Source organism: Chionomys nivalis, chromosome 15 (assembly GCF_950005125.1).
Source record: "Chionomys nivalis chromosome 15, mChiNiv1.1, whole genome shotgun sequence".
Taxonomy (NCBI): domain Eukaryota; kingdom Metazoa; phylum Chordata; class Mammalia; order Rodentia; family Cricetidae; genus Chionomys; species Chionomys nivalis.
The window spans coordinates 26,999,733-27,011,425 of record NC_080100.1 but is presented as its reverse complement, the minus strand read 5'-3'; the positions used below and the strand labels follow the sequence as shown (position 1 = coordinate 27,011,425).

The following is an 11,693-nucleotide window of genomic DNA, read 5'->3' as shown; positions in this document are numbered from 1 at the left end:
GGAGCACTCTTTAGAAAGAATGGAAAGTCCTGAGAGCCAAAGAGATGCGGCTTCTCTTCAGGAGGCAAGAACATCCCAAAGTCTACCAGGAATTTTATATTCCACTGCAAGACTGCCTTTCATGCAAACAAGACCAGGAAGTCACACCAAGGGACAGAGAAAGACCAGGGACAAAGCAGCGTGGAAAGCCAAGTTTTTAAGAAGATAAAAGACTAATAATAAGAAGCGATGGGGAACTGCAGAAAGGCGAGGAAAGACAGAGCCACCTAGGAGGGGTGAGACGGGAGGAGGGAGTCTGCAGGGAGGGGGGAGAGAGCAGAGAGCGGAGCACGGACGTCAGGAACAAAAGCCCCGGCAGCAGAGTCTGGCGAAGGAAAGGAGAGAGCATGGGGTGTTTTTGAATAATTATTAAAATGAGCATGTGTCTGCGCCATCCTGTGGGTGTGGCGCAGAGCGGAGTGTAAACTCTAGCGGGGCCGAAGCAAACATTGGCTTAGCGGTAGCAGCAGCCAGTCTGTGCCTAGGAGTGTGGGAATCAGCGCGGTGGCAAGCAGACAGGCACCATGGCCTCGTCTCAGGGGAAAAACGAGCTGAAATTCGCCGACTGGATGGCAACTCTACCTGAGAGCATCCACAGCATCCCCCTCACCAATTTAGCCATCCCAGGTAGGTACCCGCTGCACCTGCCCCGCCCTGCTTCATCCTACACTCAGTGCTAACTTGCCTCGTGCCCGCGGGAGGGAAGCTCGGCCACGGGGTGGGTACCCAGGTTTTCCAAACCTTGGAGGACCCTGGCACTGGGAGTCAAGGTGACTGGTTACCCTGGTCTTCAGAAGCAGCTTGTGCTCGCAGGGCTGGGGAAGGGGAGAAGGTGGTTCCAGGATCGCGTCCTGGTCCCCATTCTATGGTTTTCTCTGAAGATACAAGGGGTCTGCTGGGGGCCAGGCAGGTCAGGTTTCTTAATCTGTGGCTCTATGGTGCGCTATGGAAGGAAGCTGGCTGTCTTAGGAGTTCAGCTCCGGAACATCACCGAGTCCATCCTTGGCGTGGACTTAGGAGGATTTGATAGTTTTACTGTTAGAATCTAGCCCAATCATTAGTATTCGTCCCCAGTCTCCTTTAAAGAGACAAAGCGCTTTCTGAAGAGTGATGAAAGTTCAGGGGCCGGTGGCCGGTGGCAGTGGCGGTGGCAGCATAATCATTGTCCTTGACACTGAGCTGAAGGGGGCAAGAAGCAGAAAGCAAGCATTTCCTAATTGGCTTGGACGCGGAGGGAGTCTAGTCAAAGAACTGCTTCAGGTAGAGCTCCTAGGTGAGGAGGACAAACCCTTGCAGACCACACATTTGCTGCTCCAGACAGAAGCCAGGCAGTGAAATCCGCGTGAGCAGCAGCATAGAGGTGGGAATGAGCAATGAGCAAATTGCCCCGGAAAAGGTGACTGAGCTGATAGCCTAGAGGAAAGAAAGCTTAGGACCAGCCAGGTATAGTTGTGTGGCATCAAGAGGCTTTAGCATAGTGTGCACAGAGGGCTGGCCAGCTTTCTGGGTCGGAGCACTCCTTATTCCCTAATTCCAGTCTCTAAGAGGGGTGATTGGTTGTTTCTGGACAGTTTACAAGTGTTGTAGCTGGAGAAATGCCTCTATTCCTTTAACAATGCGGTTATGCGCATGGATCGAGGGTACGCACACGTGAGTCTCCCAAGACTAGGCTGGAGGGCAAATCAGTCATGGATAATCAACCCCTGCCCGGAGCAGAGCTTGAGTTATTAAATTCAACCTTCTGATCTACGTCCTCCGACCTGTCCTCTCTACCTCCAAAACCCCACGAAAACATGAACCTGGAGGACTGGAGTGGATGTGAAACCTAAGAAATAAGGAGAGAAAGAAGAAGAAATAAAACAGGTTTCTGAAAAAAATCCCAAGTGTCTAACGGACAAGCACTGGAACTCACCAGCAACTTAACTCATTTGGAGTGGATACTTTGTGGCAAGGGCAGGCACAGGCTGAGCAGCTCACTGTCCTCAGTAAAAGGTTGTCTATCCCTTTGTCCTTCCTCAACAATTGACTTCCCAGGGGCCTAGGCGTCTCTCTGGTAAAGCACAACCCAGCTTCCCCTCTGCATCAGTTCCATTCTTCTGGTGAGTCTGTGGGCTGCTCTTTTGAAGGACTAGAAACCACACAACTTCGTTAGTGAAATGCCACTCTCACTCCCCTCGGCACTCTCTTCTTCCTTTGCTTTCTGTTTGTTTTCTTAGACGGCTATTTTCACTTGGTCCACTTGCTTCTGGCACCGAGCTGGTAAAAATGGCAAGGACCGAGGTGCTAGCTTCCTGTAAAGAGTCTCTAGAGATGCAAGGAGGTTAAATGCCTGGGGTAGCATACCAGCTCCGAGGAACAGTGTAACGCCACATTTGTGTCTCACCATAAACGTCTGTAGCACTTCACTTTCCAAAGCCAGTTTATGTCTGCTAGCTCACATCCTTCCAAAAATCCTGTCAAGTAGTTAGTGCTGGGATTACCATTTCCATTTCATAGACTGAAAACAAACAGCATCCCACTCAGGAAAAAAAAAAAAAAAAAAAAAAGACCCAGAAATTCAGTGCGGGCAAGTGACCTAAAATCTGATTAGTGATCTCATCCCTAAAATTCAAGATTTTATAGAGTATTTCTTAGCAATGAGGGAATAAGGGCATCATTATAGACAGTGAGTATAACTGAAAAGCAACAAGTTCTCACAGAGATGAGAAGCGAGGCACCTGTAGACACAGGGTAATTTTACTTTTCTCTTTCATGGGACTAAGTGGAACTTTGGGGTCAGAGACTTAGATTTTCTGCTGGTCTCTGGTAGAGACATAAACATGATGATATTTGGAAGATATGAACTTTACACAGTATTCCTAAGTCCTTTTAGCATAAGATTTGAAATAAATGGCACACAAAGTTTGTACTTGCACCCCAATATTTCCAAGAAACACACACACACCATTTCACCAAATTTACATCCCCAAATACCCATATAGTTGTACAAAATATGTTTGCCAAAAATTCTTAGCTGTAAAACTGGGGTTAAAATGAGTCTGATACCTTTCTGCATTATTCAACACAGATTTTTTGGAGAAAAAGAAGTCATTCAAATTTTGATAGAGCAGACTAATTGGAGACTATTAAACACTAATGGAATAATTGCCTTAAAATCATGCTAATAGCTTCCTGGCTGCTACATGTTTACTTGGCCAGTTGCTCTAGCTTGAATTAAGCAATTATCTCCACCATTTAAAACACGTCTGGTGCACAAGGCAAGTGTTTCTGCGGAGAGGAACTGCTGCTCAATCGTCCTCACAGCCTCAGGTTTTCTTAGGTGAAGCATATGGGGGGGTGAAGAGGCAACTAAGTGTGAGACCACCTACTTGGGGCAGCTGTCTTAGATTGCCTAAGACCATAGCAAAGAATAGTGTGTGTGTGTGTGTGTGTGTGTGTGCATGTGCATGTACGTGTGCTCTAGTCCCCACTAGTGTGCAGTTCTGGTGTCCTTGAATGTTTTTCAAACGATTGTGTCTTGAATGCTTTCAGAAACAAGTCTCTAAGTGATGTTCTGCCTTTAAAGACTTCGTGTTTTGGTATGGACTGGGCTAAACGATTGCTAGTAGCTGGTATTAGTGAATTATTTTTAATTAATATATTATTCAAAGACAGAATACTGAAAGAACATGTAATTGTTCAAATTTCAGCCTTATCATTTTCTTTTCTCTGATGATACCAAAGTTATGGCATTTGGAATATGAATGATGCTGGCTCTCACCGCAAGCAGGTCAGAGAGGTTAGGAAGACAAAGTATAAAATCCAAGTGAAGATGAATTTGATGAATATTTGGCATCTATAAATTCAACCCACAGTGTCTCTAGAGCCATTAAAAAGAGATTTGTCATGGAAGTTTATAGTGTGTTGATGATCGGGTTCTTGGCTTATGGGAGGGATCTGCTCTACACTGTCTGAGATATGATGAAAATCATTCAGCAGAGTCTGATTGATCACCACATACAGAAGAATTATCAAAATGTAGGACTGGAGTGCCAGGAAGAATGTGTGTACTCCTGAATAGCGAGTAGTTAATGGTGTTCAGATAGAGAGACAAATGCTTTAGAAAACAGTGATTATGAGGGGGAGATTTTGTTTCGTTTAGAAAAATGCCAACACCAGCCCAATCGAACAGTTTCATGGAAACTAAGCACCATGTTGTCATTTGCTTTGTTAGTTTTTGTATTTGTGTGATGCTGTATGCTGAACCTGGCGCCGCACTTGTGATGGCATGTGACCTACCTCTTAAGGCCTTTGTTCAGTTTTAACTTTTTGCCTCATGGTAATCCTTTTATGTTGCCCACATTCTTAGAGTTAATTTACCTCTTTTTATTTTTTTTTCAGATTTTTATTGCATTTTTAATCACGTGCATGAGTTTTTCTGGGGGTGTGTGCATGTAAGAACAGGTGCCCTTGAAAGCCAGAGTGATGAATGCCTCCAGAGCTGGAGTTGCAGGCAGTTGTGAGTCTCCTGACATAGATGCTGGAAACTGAACTTAGGCCTTCTGCAAGAGCAGCGTGCACTCTTAATCTCACTGCCCTTTCTCCAGCCCCCTTCCTCTTCTTTGCAATCTTCTATTTCTACTTTAATTGAAATGGAGCAGCCCATAGGGTCAATCAGACACAGGAATCTACTTGACCACATTTCTAAAACTGCACGTACATTTGGTCAGAATGGCCATACGAAGCAAACCCTTCATCATTCAAAATACAACAAGACTCTTCAGAATGAGTATCTCTCTGGGTTATCTTGCCAATTACCCATTTGACTTGATTTTTCTAAGTAAGAAAAACTAAAGAATATCTGGAAGGTTGGGCATTTCAAAAGTTATTTTTTGAAATTCATACATAAAAGTTAAACTACTTTGTTCTACTAAAGCTTTTTCATGATGATTTGAGTTGAATTCTCAAATGTTGTTGTTACTGACACCCATATATATGTGTGTGTGTGTGTGTTGTTGCTTACAGTGTTTTCTCATATATACATATGATTTTAATGTGTTCTATCAATGATCTTCTAGGACCTTGTCGCTCAAGGCTGTCCAGGTAGGACCACCAGCATTGTCATACAGCATCATACAGCATCTATATTCCACTCTTCCAACTTATTTGATCATATTGTACAGTTTAACAAGATAGTCAGAAGATTCATATACACATTTGCAGTCTAAAAAACACTTTAGAACATCGCTAAGGTGGAACTTTATTATGTGAGTGGCAGAGCCAAACTTAAGTATACTTCTTCGTTGACCTACCCATGAGCGTTCAAGTTTCCAATCAAGCTTAAAGCCAGAGTCCCATATTTGATTAATAAGATTCAAGGCTAATTGCACAGGCTGGGAACATGTCTGATAACTGGCTTTATAGCTCATCATGAACCTTAAATGCTATTTAATTGTTATTTAAGTGTTCAGATTAGGTCACTATGATAAATGTAAAACCTTCCCATTCATTTCTTTAAGCCCTGCTGCTCACCGATATTGACTATCAACAGCACCTAAGATCAGCTCATCTGGTGATGCAGGTGGATACTAGTGCCGGCTTAAGGAAAGAAAGACCTCTACACTGGTTCTGCATCAATTTTTTCTCATTCCTTATTGTGAACAGAAACTTATGCAATATTTATAAGGTGAAGCTTTATTTACTTTATCTATGGTGTAGGAGTTTCAATATTTCTCTTGAGTAAAATTTACTTTATAAACATAAAATTTACTTAACGGTCACCACCAGGAAACTATAAAAAGCACAGGTAAACAGTAAAACAGGAAATTGATTTATGATGGAAAGGAAGTAGTTCATATTGTTTGTATTTGCAAGGCATACTTATGTACTTAAAACAGAGTTTTCATGGGACAGAAATATGTTTGAATGTGTGTACAACTCACTTGTTTGAATATCGGTTGTTTAGCAATAAAAATGTTTTAAAGTAGATAGCATATATAAACCACAGAAACACACACAGAGACACCTCAAATGCTAAAGCCAACATCATAATGATTAAATACACATGAAAACTACACAATTTCACAACCATTCTTTGGGAGGAAGCACAAACAAAGGAATACAGACTGGCAGAGAAGAGTGTGCTCTAAGGATTACTAGCTCCAGTAAAACCAGAGATGTGCTGATTCACTTCCATTCATCCTAAGTGGATTTCTGATTGGTTGTAAACATCCTAGGACCGATTCTAAACATGCTTCGCAGGAATCACAAAAGTTTAGCTACCATTCAATTGAGGTATTTTTTATTTTCCTCTTTTGATGAATATTTAGGGAGTGGTCATTTGTTTATGTCTTTAGAGGCTGAAATTTGAGAATGTTAAGGTCCAACAAGGATCAAAAGTTCTGAGAGCTGAGATCATCATTATGAAGCTGCTGAACTGTTGACTCTGCATCACTGCCCATGCCATAGGGGCCAGCACTGACCAAACCTGTCCATCCTTTGTTTGGGATAGCTCCTATTTATTCATTTTTAGTTATTACCTGTGACTTAGATATGATTTTAGGGGGGTGTTGCCAGGGTTTGTTGTCAGGAATTCTGTCCTGCCCGCAATCGTTAAGTCCCAAAGAAATCACACAGAGGTCTACATTAACTATAAACTGATTAGCCCATTAGCTCAGACTTCTTATTAACTCTTATAAGTAATATTAGCCTATTATTTTTGTCTATGCTAGCCACATGGCTCTGTACCTTATTCAGCGAGGCAGTCACATCTTGCTTCTTCTGTGGCTGGGTCCAGGACCACAGAAGAATGGGCTTCCTCCTTCCCAGAATTCTCCTGTTTTCATTGACCTGCCCCTACTTTCTGTCTGGTTGTACAGCCTATACTTCCTGCCTGGCTACTGGTCAATCAGCCTTTATTTAAAATATAATTGACAGAATATAGACCATTCTCCCACACCAGGGAGATGATTTAGGTCAACATATAGGATAGAATTCTTTCCACTCCTTCAGGCTTTTTTTTTAGTTCAGTTTCTCTCTGTGTGTATATATAGGCACATTTGCATGCGTGTATACATGTATGAGTGTGTATCACTTTCTTTTTTAAGAAAGCTACTTGATTTTCTCTGTAGAGACACCTCTGGATGGTGCTATGTAACCATTCTTACATATAGATCTAGAGTAAAAATAAAAGTGGGATCTGAATTTTTCTAACCAATTAGTCTGAGTGAATATAAATAGAAGCAAATAATCTAATAGAGCTGAAATAATTCCTAAATTCACCAACCTTATTGAAACATAGAGTAATAATGTACAATGGCCCTTCTAGAAAATAGGGACACAGAAATTACTCTCTCTCTCTCTCTCTTTTTCTCTCTCACTCTCTTTCTCTCTCATTATTGGTACTTATAGGAGGCAACTGTTTCTTGTAATAAATTTACCTGCTACCACTAGAGAGAATGCTTCTTACCAATGAGCATTAGTTTTTTTTCTTCTGTTTTTGAAAATCCAAGAGCTATCTACCACAAAGCCCTTGATAAAATTATACAAGATTTAATATATTAAAATGCTATATCATCTTATCTTTTCTGTTCTACGTAGGGTTATGATTAGCCTCAGAAGGCTAATGACCAGACAAGCATCTAAACCACATGCTCCATAAGAAAGGAAAAATAGTGAAAGAGAAAAATAAAACCTAGTACATTTCAGATAGAATTCTACTGCCAAAGTTTTTTTTTTTATGGTATACTATACTTTTACTTTGCTCTACTAAGAGGGGAAGATAGGCCAGGCAGAGAGGCAGGGGAGAGTGGTTAAACATTCTCAAGAAGTTCCAGGATTAGTTACCTCCAGAGATCAGGTTCTGAAACAGAAGGCTCATAGATTTTGTTGGATGTGCTCTTGCTATCATCTTCTTGTATTCCTTATAGATTCTGGGAGTGGACAGCCCCCTTACAATTCTCCATACAAAATTCTACCTATTATTGTGTTTTACACAGAAGAATTCCTCCCGTGAATTAACATTTAGGAAGCAATTATGTTTATCCTTGGTCAACGCAATGATAGTTCAGTTTCTCAACTAAATAGAAGACTTTTTATTTTGAAGAGAGTGAGCTATGATGACTAGTTGTCTACTCAACGTTCCTGGAGGCCTCTAGGCTTGCTGGTGAAGAAAAGATGTGCGGGATGTATCTTTGGTGGGCGAATAGGAGCTTGCGTCACTGCATGGCTCAAGCCACAGTGAGTTGTGTTGCCACATGGAGTGAGAAGATGGCCAGGACAACCTCAGCGCAAAGTTAAAACATCCTGGGCCTTCCCAATAAAAAGATAATCAAAGCGATTTCAAAATCCTGTTAGATAGGAAGGTTGCAGTTATTTTTTTAAATACTTTTAAAAAAAAGAAATCCAGGGGCTGGAGAGGTGGCTCAGAGGTTAAGAGCACTGCCTGCTCTTCCAAAGGTCCTGAGTTCAATTCCCAGCAACCACATGGTGGCTCACAACCATCTGTCATGGGGTCTGGTGCCCTCTGCTGGCCTGCAGGCATACAGACAGAATATTGTATATATAATAAATAAATATTAAAAAAAAAAGAAAGAAATCCAGTTAAAAAGCTGCTTGGGGGCACTGGGAAAATGCAGAGTGGCAGGCTGAGTTCTGTTCACAGGGAAGTTGAAGACCATGGAAGATGAGGCATGGCATAGGACTGATGGGGACTGAATTGAGTCACTACCAGGGGACAGTTGAGCAGTCTACCTGCCATTCCTTTGTTGTACACACTGGGCGATCAGATTGTGGGTTAGCGGAGCTGTAGCCATGGCAATGTCATGGCAATTTCTCTTATCTGTGGGGTCAACATGAAAGTTATATACCTTTTGTTGGTCTAATGTATTTAATACATTCTCAAACTAGTGTTTATGTTATAGTTTATGTTATAGTATGTTATAAGCCCATCTGCCCACAGGATTCCTGTGTACTTTAATAAGTCTGTAAATAGTGCATTTTAAGTAAGTTCTTGTGGTAGGTTATTTACTGGTCTGTGTCTCATGGGTGGTACCAGATAAGTAGTGATGTCTATAGTGCAATTATCCCTCCTCTGCATTTTCTGTGTCTCACAGGTGGTACTGAATAAGTAGTGATGTCTATGGTGTGATTATCTTTCCTCTTCATTTTCACTCAAAATGTAGTCAAACACTGCTTTTAAAAATGAAGTCACTCAGGACCAAGCACAACCTAAAAACTGTGCTTTTACTGTGTGGAGAAGCCGAGAGCAGGCAGGATGAAGTCTGATCCTCATCATCACTCTAGCTAGCATACAGTGTTACATTAGTAATAAATACACCTTTTATGAAGTCCACTTAACATCATACCTGCCTTTCTGTCTATTGAACTCCTTTTCTGGTACTCATAGATATAACCTCTGTATGTTTAGGCTGCTATTCTTCCTCTAGCCTATATTAATCTCACTGTCTCCCACCACCACACTAAAATTGTTCCTATTATGATTGTTCAAAACCTATGTTTCCCCTTTCTGATTGTTCAGTCTCCATAATATCATTTGATCTGGTGTGGCCCACGGAACCCCACTTCTTGAAATATATTTCTGGATGTGTAACTCACCATTATTTAATACTGCTTTATTTTGTAACACAAGACTTTCTTCACATCCGTCGAGCAGCATTTTCCCAGTTTTCCTTCTCTACCACCTTGGGAAACATCATTCAGCTACCTGCTTTTAGGGGTCTGGCTATGGGTACATCCTCCAAGTGGGATCATGTCATTTCTTTCTGTGTAACTGGTCAATTTTACTTAGCATAATGTCCTCAAGATCCACCCATTAAAAAAGACATGTCAGAATTTCTTTATTATTGAGAGTTCAATAAATAGAACATTTGTATCTGTGTACCAGGTTTACTTATTCATTTATCCACTGACGGGCTTTTAGAGTGTAAGCAGTGCTGCACCGAACACGCATATGGACACTCAGTTTCAAGATTCGGATTTCAATTACTTCATAGAAAATCTCCAAAGGTGGGTCTTCTAGATTATATGGTGGGATTTTTTTTTTGCTCTTAGCTGCTTTCTTTTTCTTAGAAAAATGTATATTCTTATCTCCTAGGCTGACTTTTAATTGACTGCTTCTTTGCTTCTGCTATAGAATTTTGTTGTATGTTTTGGAAATTAACAACTAATCAGATATAATATTTATAAGTGTTTTCCTATTCTGTAAGCTGTTTATTACTCTTTTGGTCATTGCCTTTGTCACACTGAAGCTTCTGTATAGTCCCATTTGGGTATTTTTATTTATTATTTGATAATTTCATACACTCTATATTATCATATTCTTTCCCATCCCCCAGCTTCTCCCAGATTCTCCCCCTCCTTCCTTAGCTTCATGTTCTTTTTCTACCAAAACAAAAAATACAAAAGAAAAAAAAAGCCACTAAAAATATGAAGTCTGATTTGTGCTCATCACAAATTTTACTACTTCTGAGCATAAACCCTGCCCTGGAGTGTGGATGATAAACCCAGTGCCACTTAATTGAAGAAAACTGAGTTCCTTGCTCCCAGCATTTATCATTTGTGAACAGCTTTCTGGTGCAGTGGTGAGACTCTGTCTCACCTCCCTTCTGTCATGCTGGCGGTATTCCTGTCTGCCTTGAGCTTGGATAGGTCTTGTCTATGCAGGCAGAGCCTCTATAGGTGTAGATGTGTATCTACTCTGTTGTTTCCTTAAAATCTTCCACCCACTCTGGGACTTACAATCTTTTTCTGCATAGATTCTAGACCCTTGAAGGGAAAGGTATGATAAACACTCCTCATTCAGGGCTGGGCACTCCGAAGTCTCTCATTCTCGACACCCTGTCCAGTTGTGGGTCTCTGTGTGAATTACCATCTACTGAAAGAAGCTTCTCTGATGAGGGCATATAATGCTGAGAGTTGCTTTACTGCTGTCTTCAGTTAGTAGAATTCAGTTAGTGGGTTTTTACCTGGAACCTAAAGTTAAATATGGCATTGACCAATATGCATATTTTTCTTTCTTTTCTTTTTTTTTGCTTGCAGCTTTTGGGGTTGTATCCAAAGGTTCATCACCAAGCCCAATAACATGAAAGTTCATTTTAGTTTTCATAATGTTAGCTCTTATCTTCTCTTTTATTTTTTTATAGCGTTAGCTCTTATATTAAATCTTTAATCCATTTTGAGCTCATCTTTGTGTTTAGTAAAACAAATACCTAATTTTGCTTTTCTTCATGGGAATATCTGACTTTCCAAATATGATTTGTTGAAGAGGCTGTCATTTCATCTTATTACACGAATAGTTAAGTTTTATATTACTTCATAACGCCATCTTGGAAGATAATACCTTACTGTTTTTATTTATTTATTTTTGTATTTGTTGGTGGACACGTTTTCATAGTGGCCTCTTACCATTCTTTCTATTTTGTGGGTTTAGTTGTAATTTTTTTAAATTTCTAATTGAGTCATTGTATTTATTCTTGACTGAGACAAATATTTGTCAATTTTGTTCTTACTAAAAGAGGTTTTGTTGCTATTTTTTCTTCTCTATCTTCTGCTTCATTTCTAATACTAGTTATTGTTTCCTTTCTAATACTAACTCTGGTCTTGTTTGTTTTTTGAGGGATATAATTAGGTGATTTAAGTTTTCTTCTTAACACTTC

At 40.5% G+C, this 11,693-nt stretch overlaps 1 protein-coding gene across 1 annotated transcript in view; it reads left to right on the top strand.

The window, feature by feature from the left end:
• Positions 1–359: 359 nt before the first annotated feature.
• Plcxd3 (phosphatidylinositol specific phospholipase C X domain containing 3) overlaps positions 360–11,693 on the top strand; it is a 166,821-nt gene continuing 155,487 nt past the window's right edge. Inside the window, exon 1 of the mRNA XM_057789938.1 lies at positions 360–666. Within this exon, the coding sequence (XP_057645921.1) occupies positions 564–666 (103 nt within the window). The 5' untranslated portion in view covers positions 360–563. The remainder of the gene's footprint in view (positions 667–11,693) is intronic.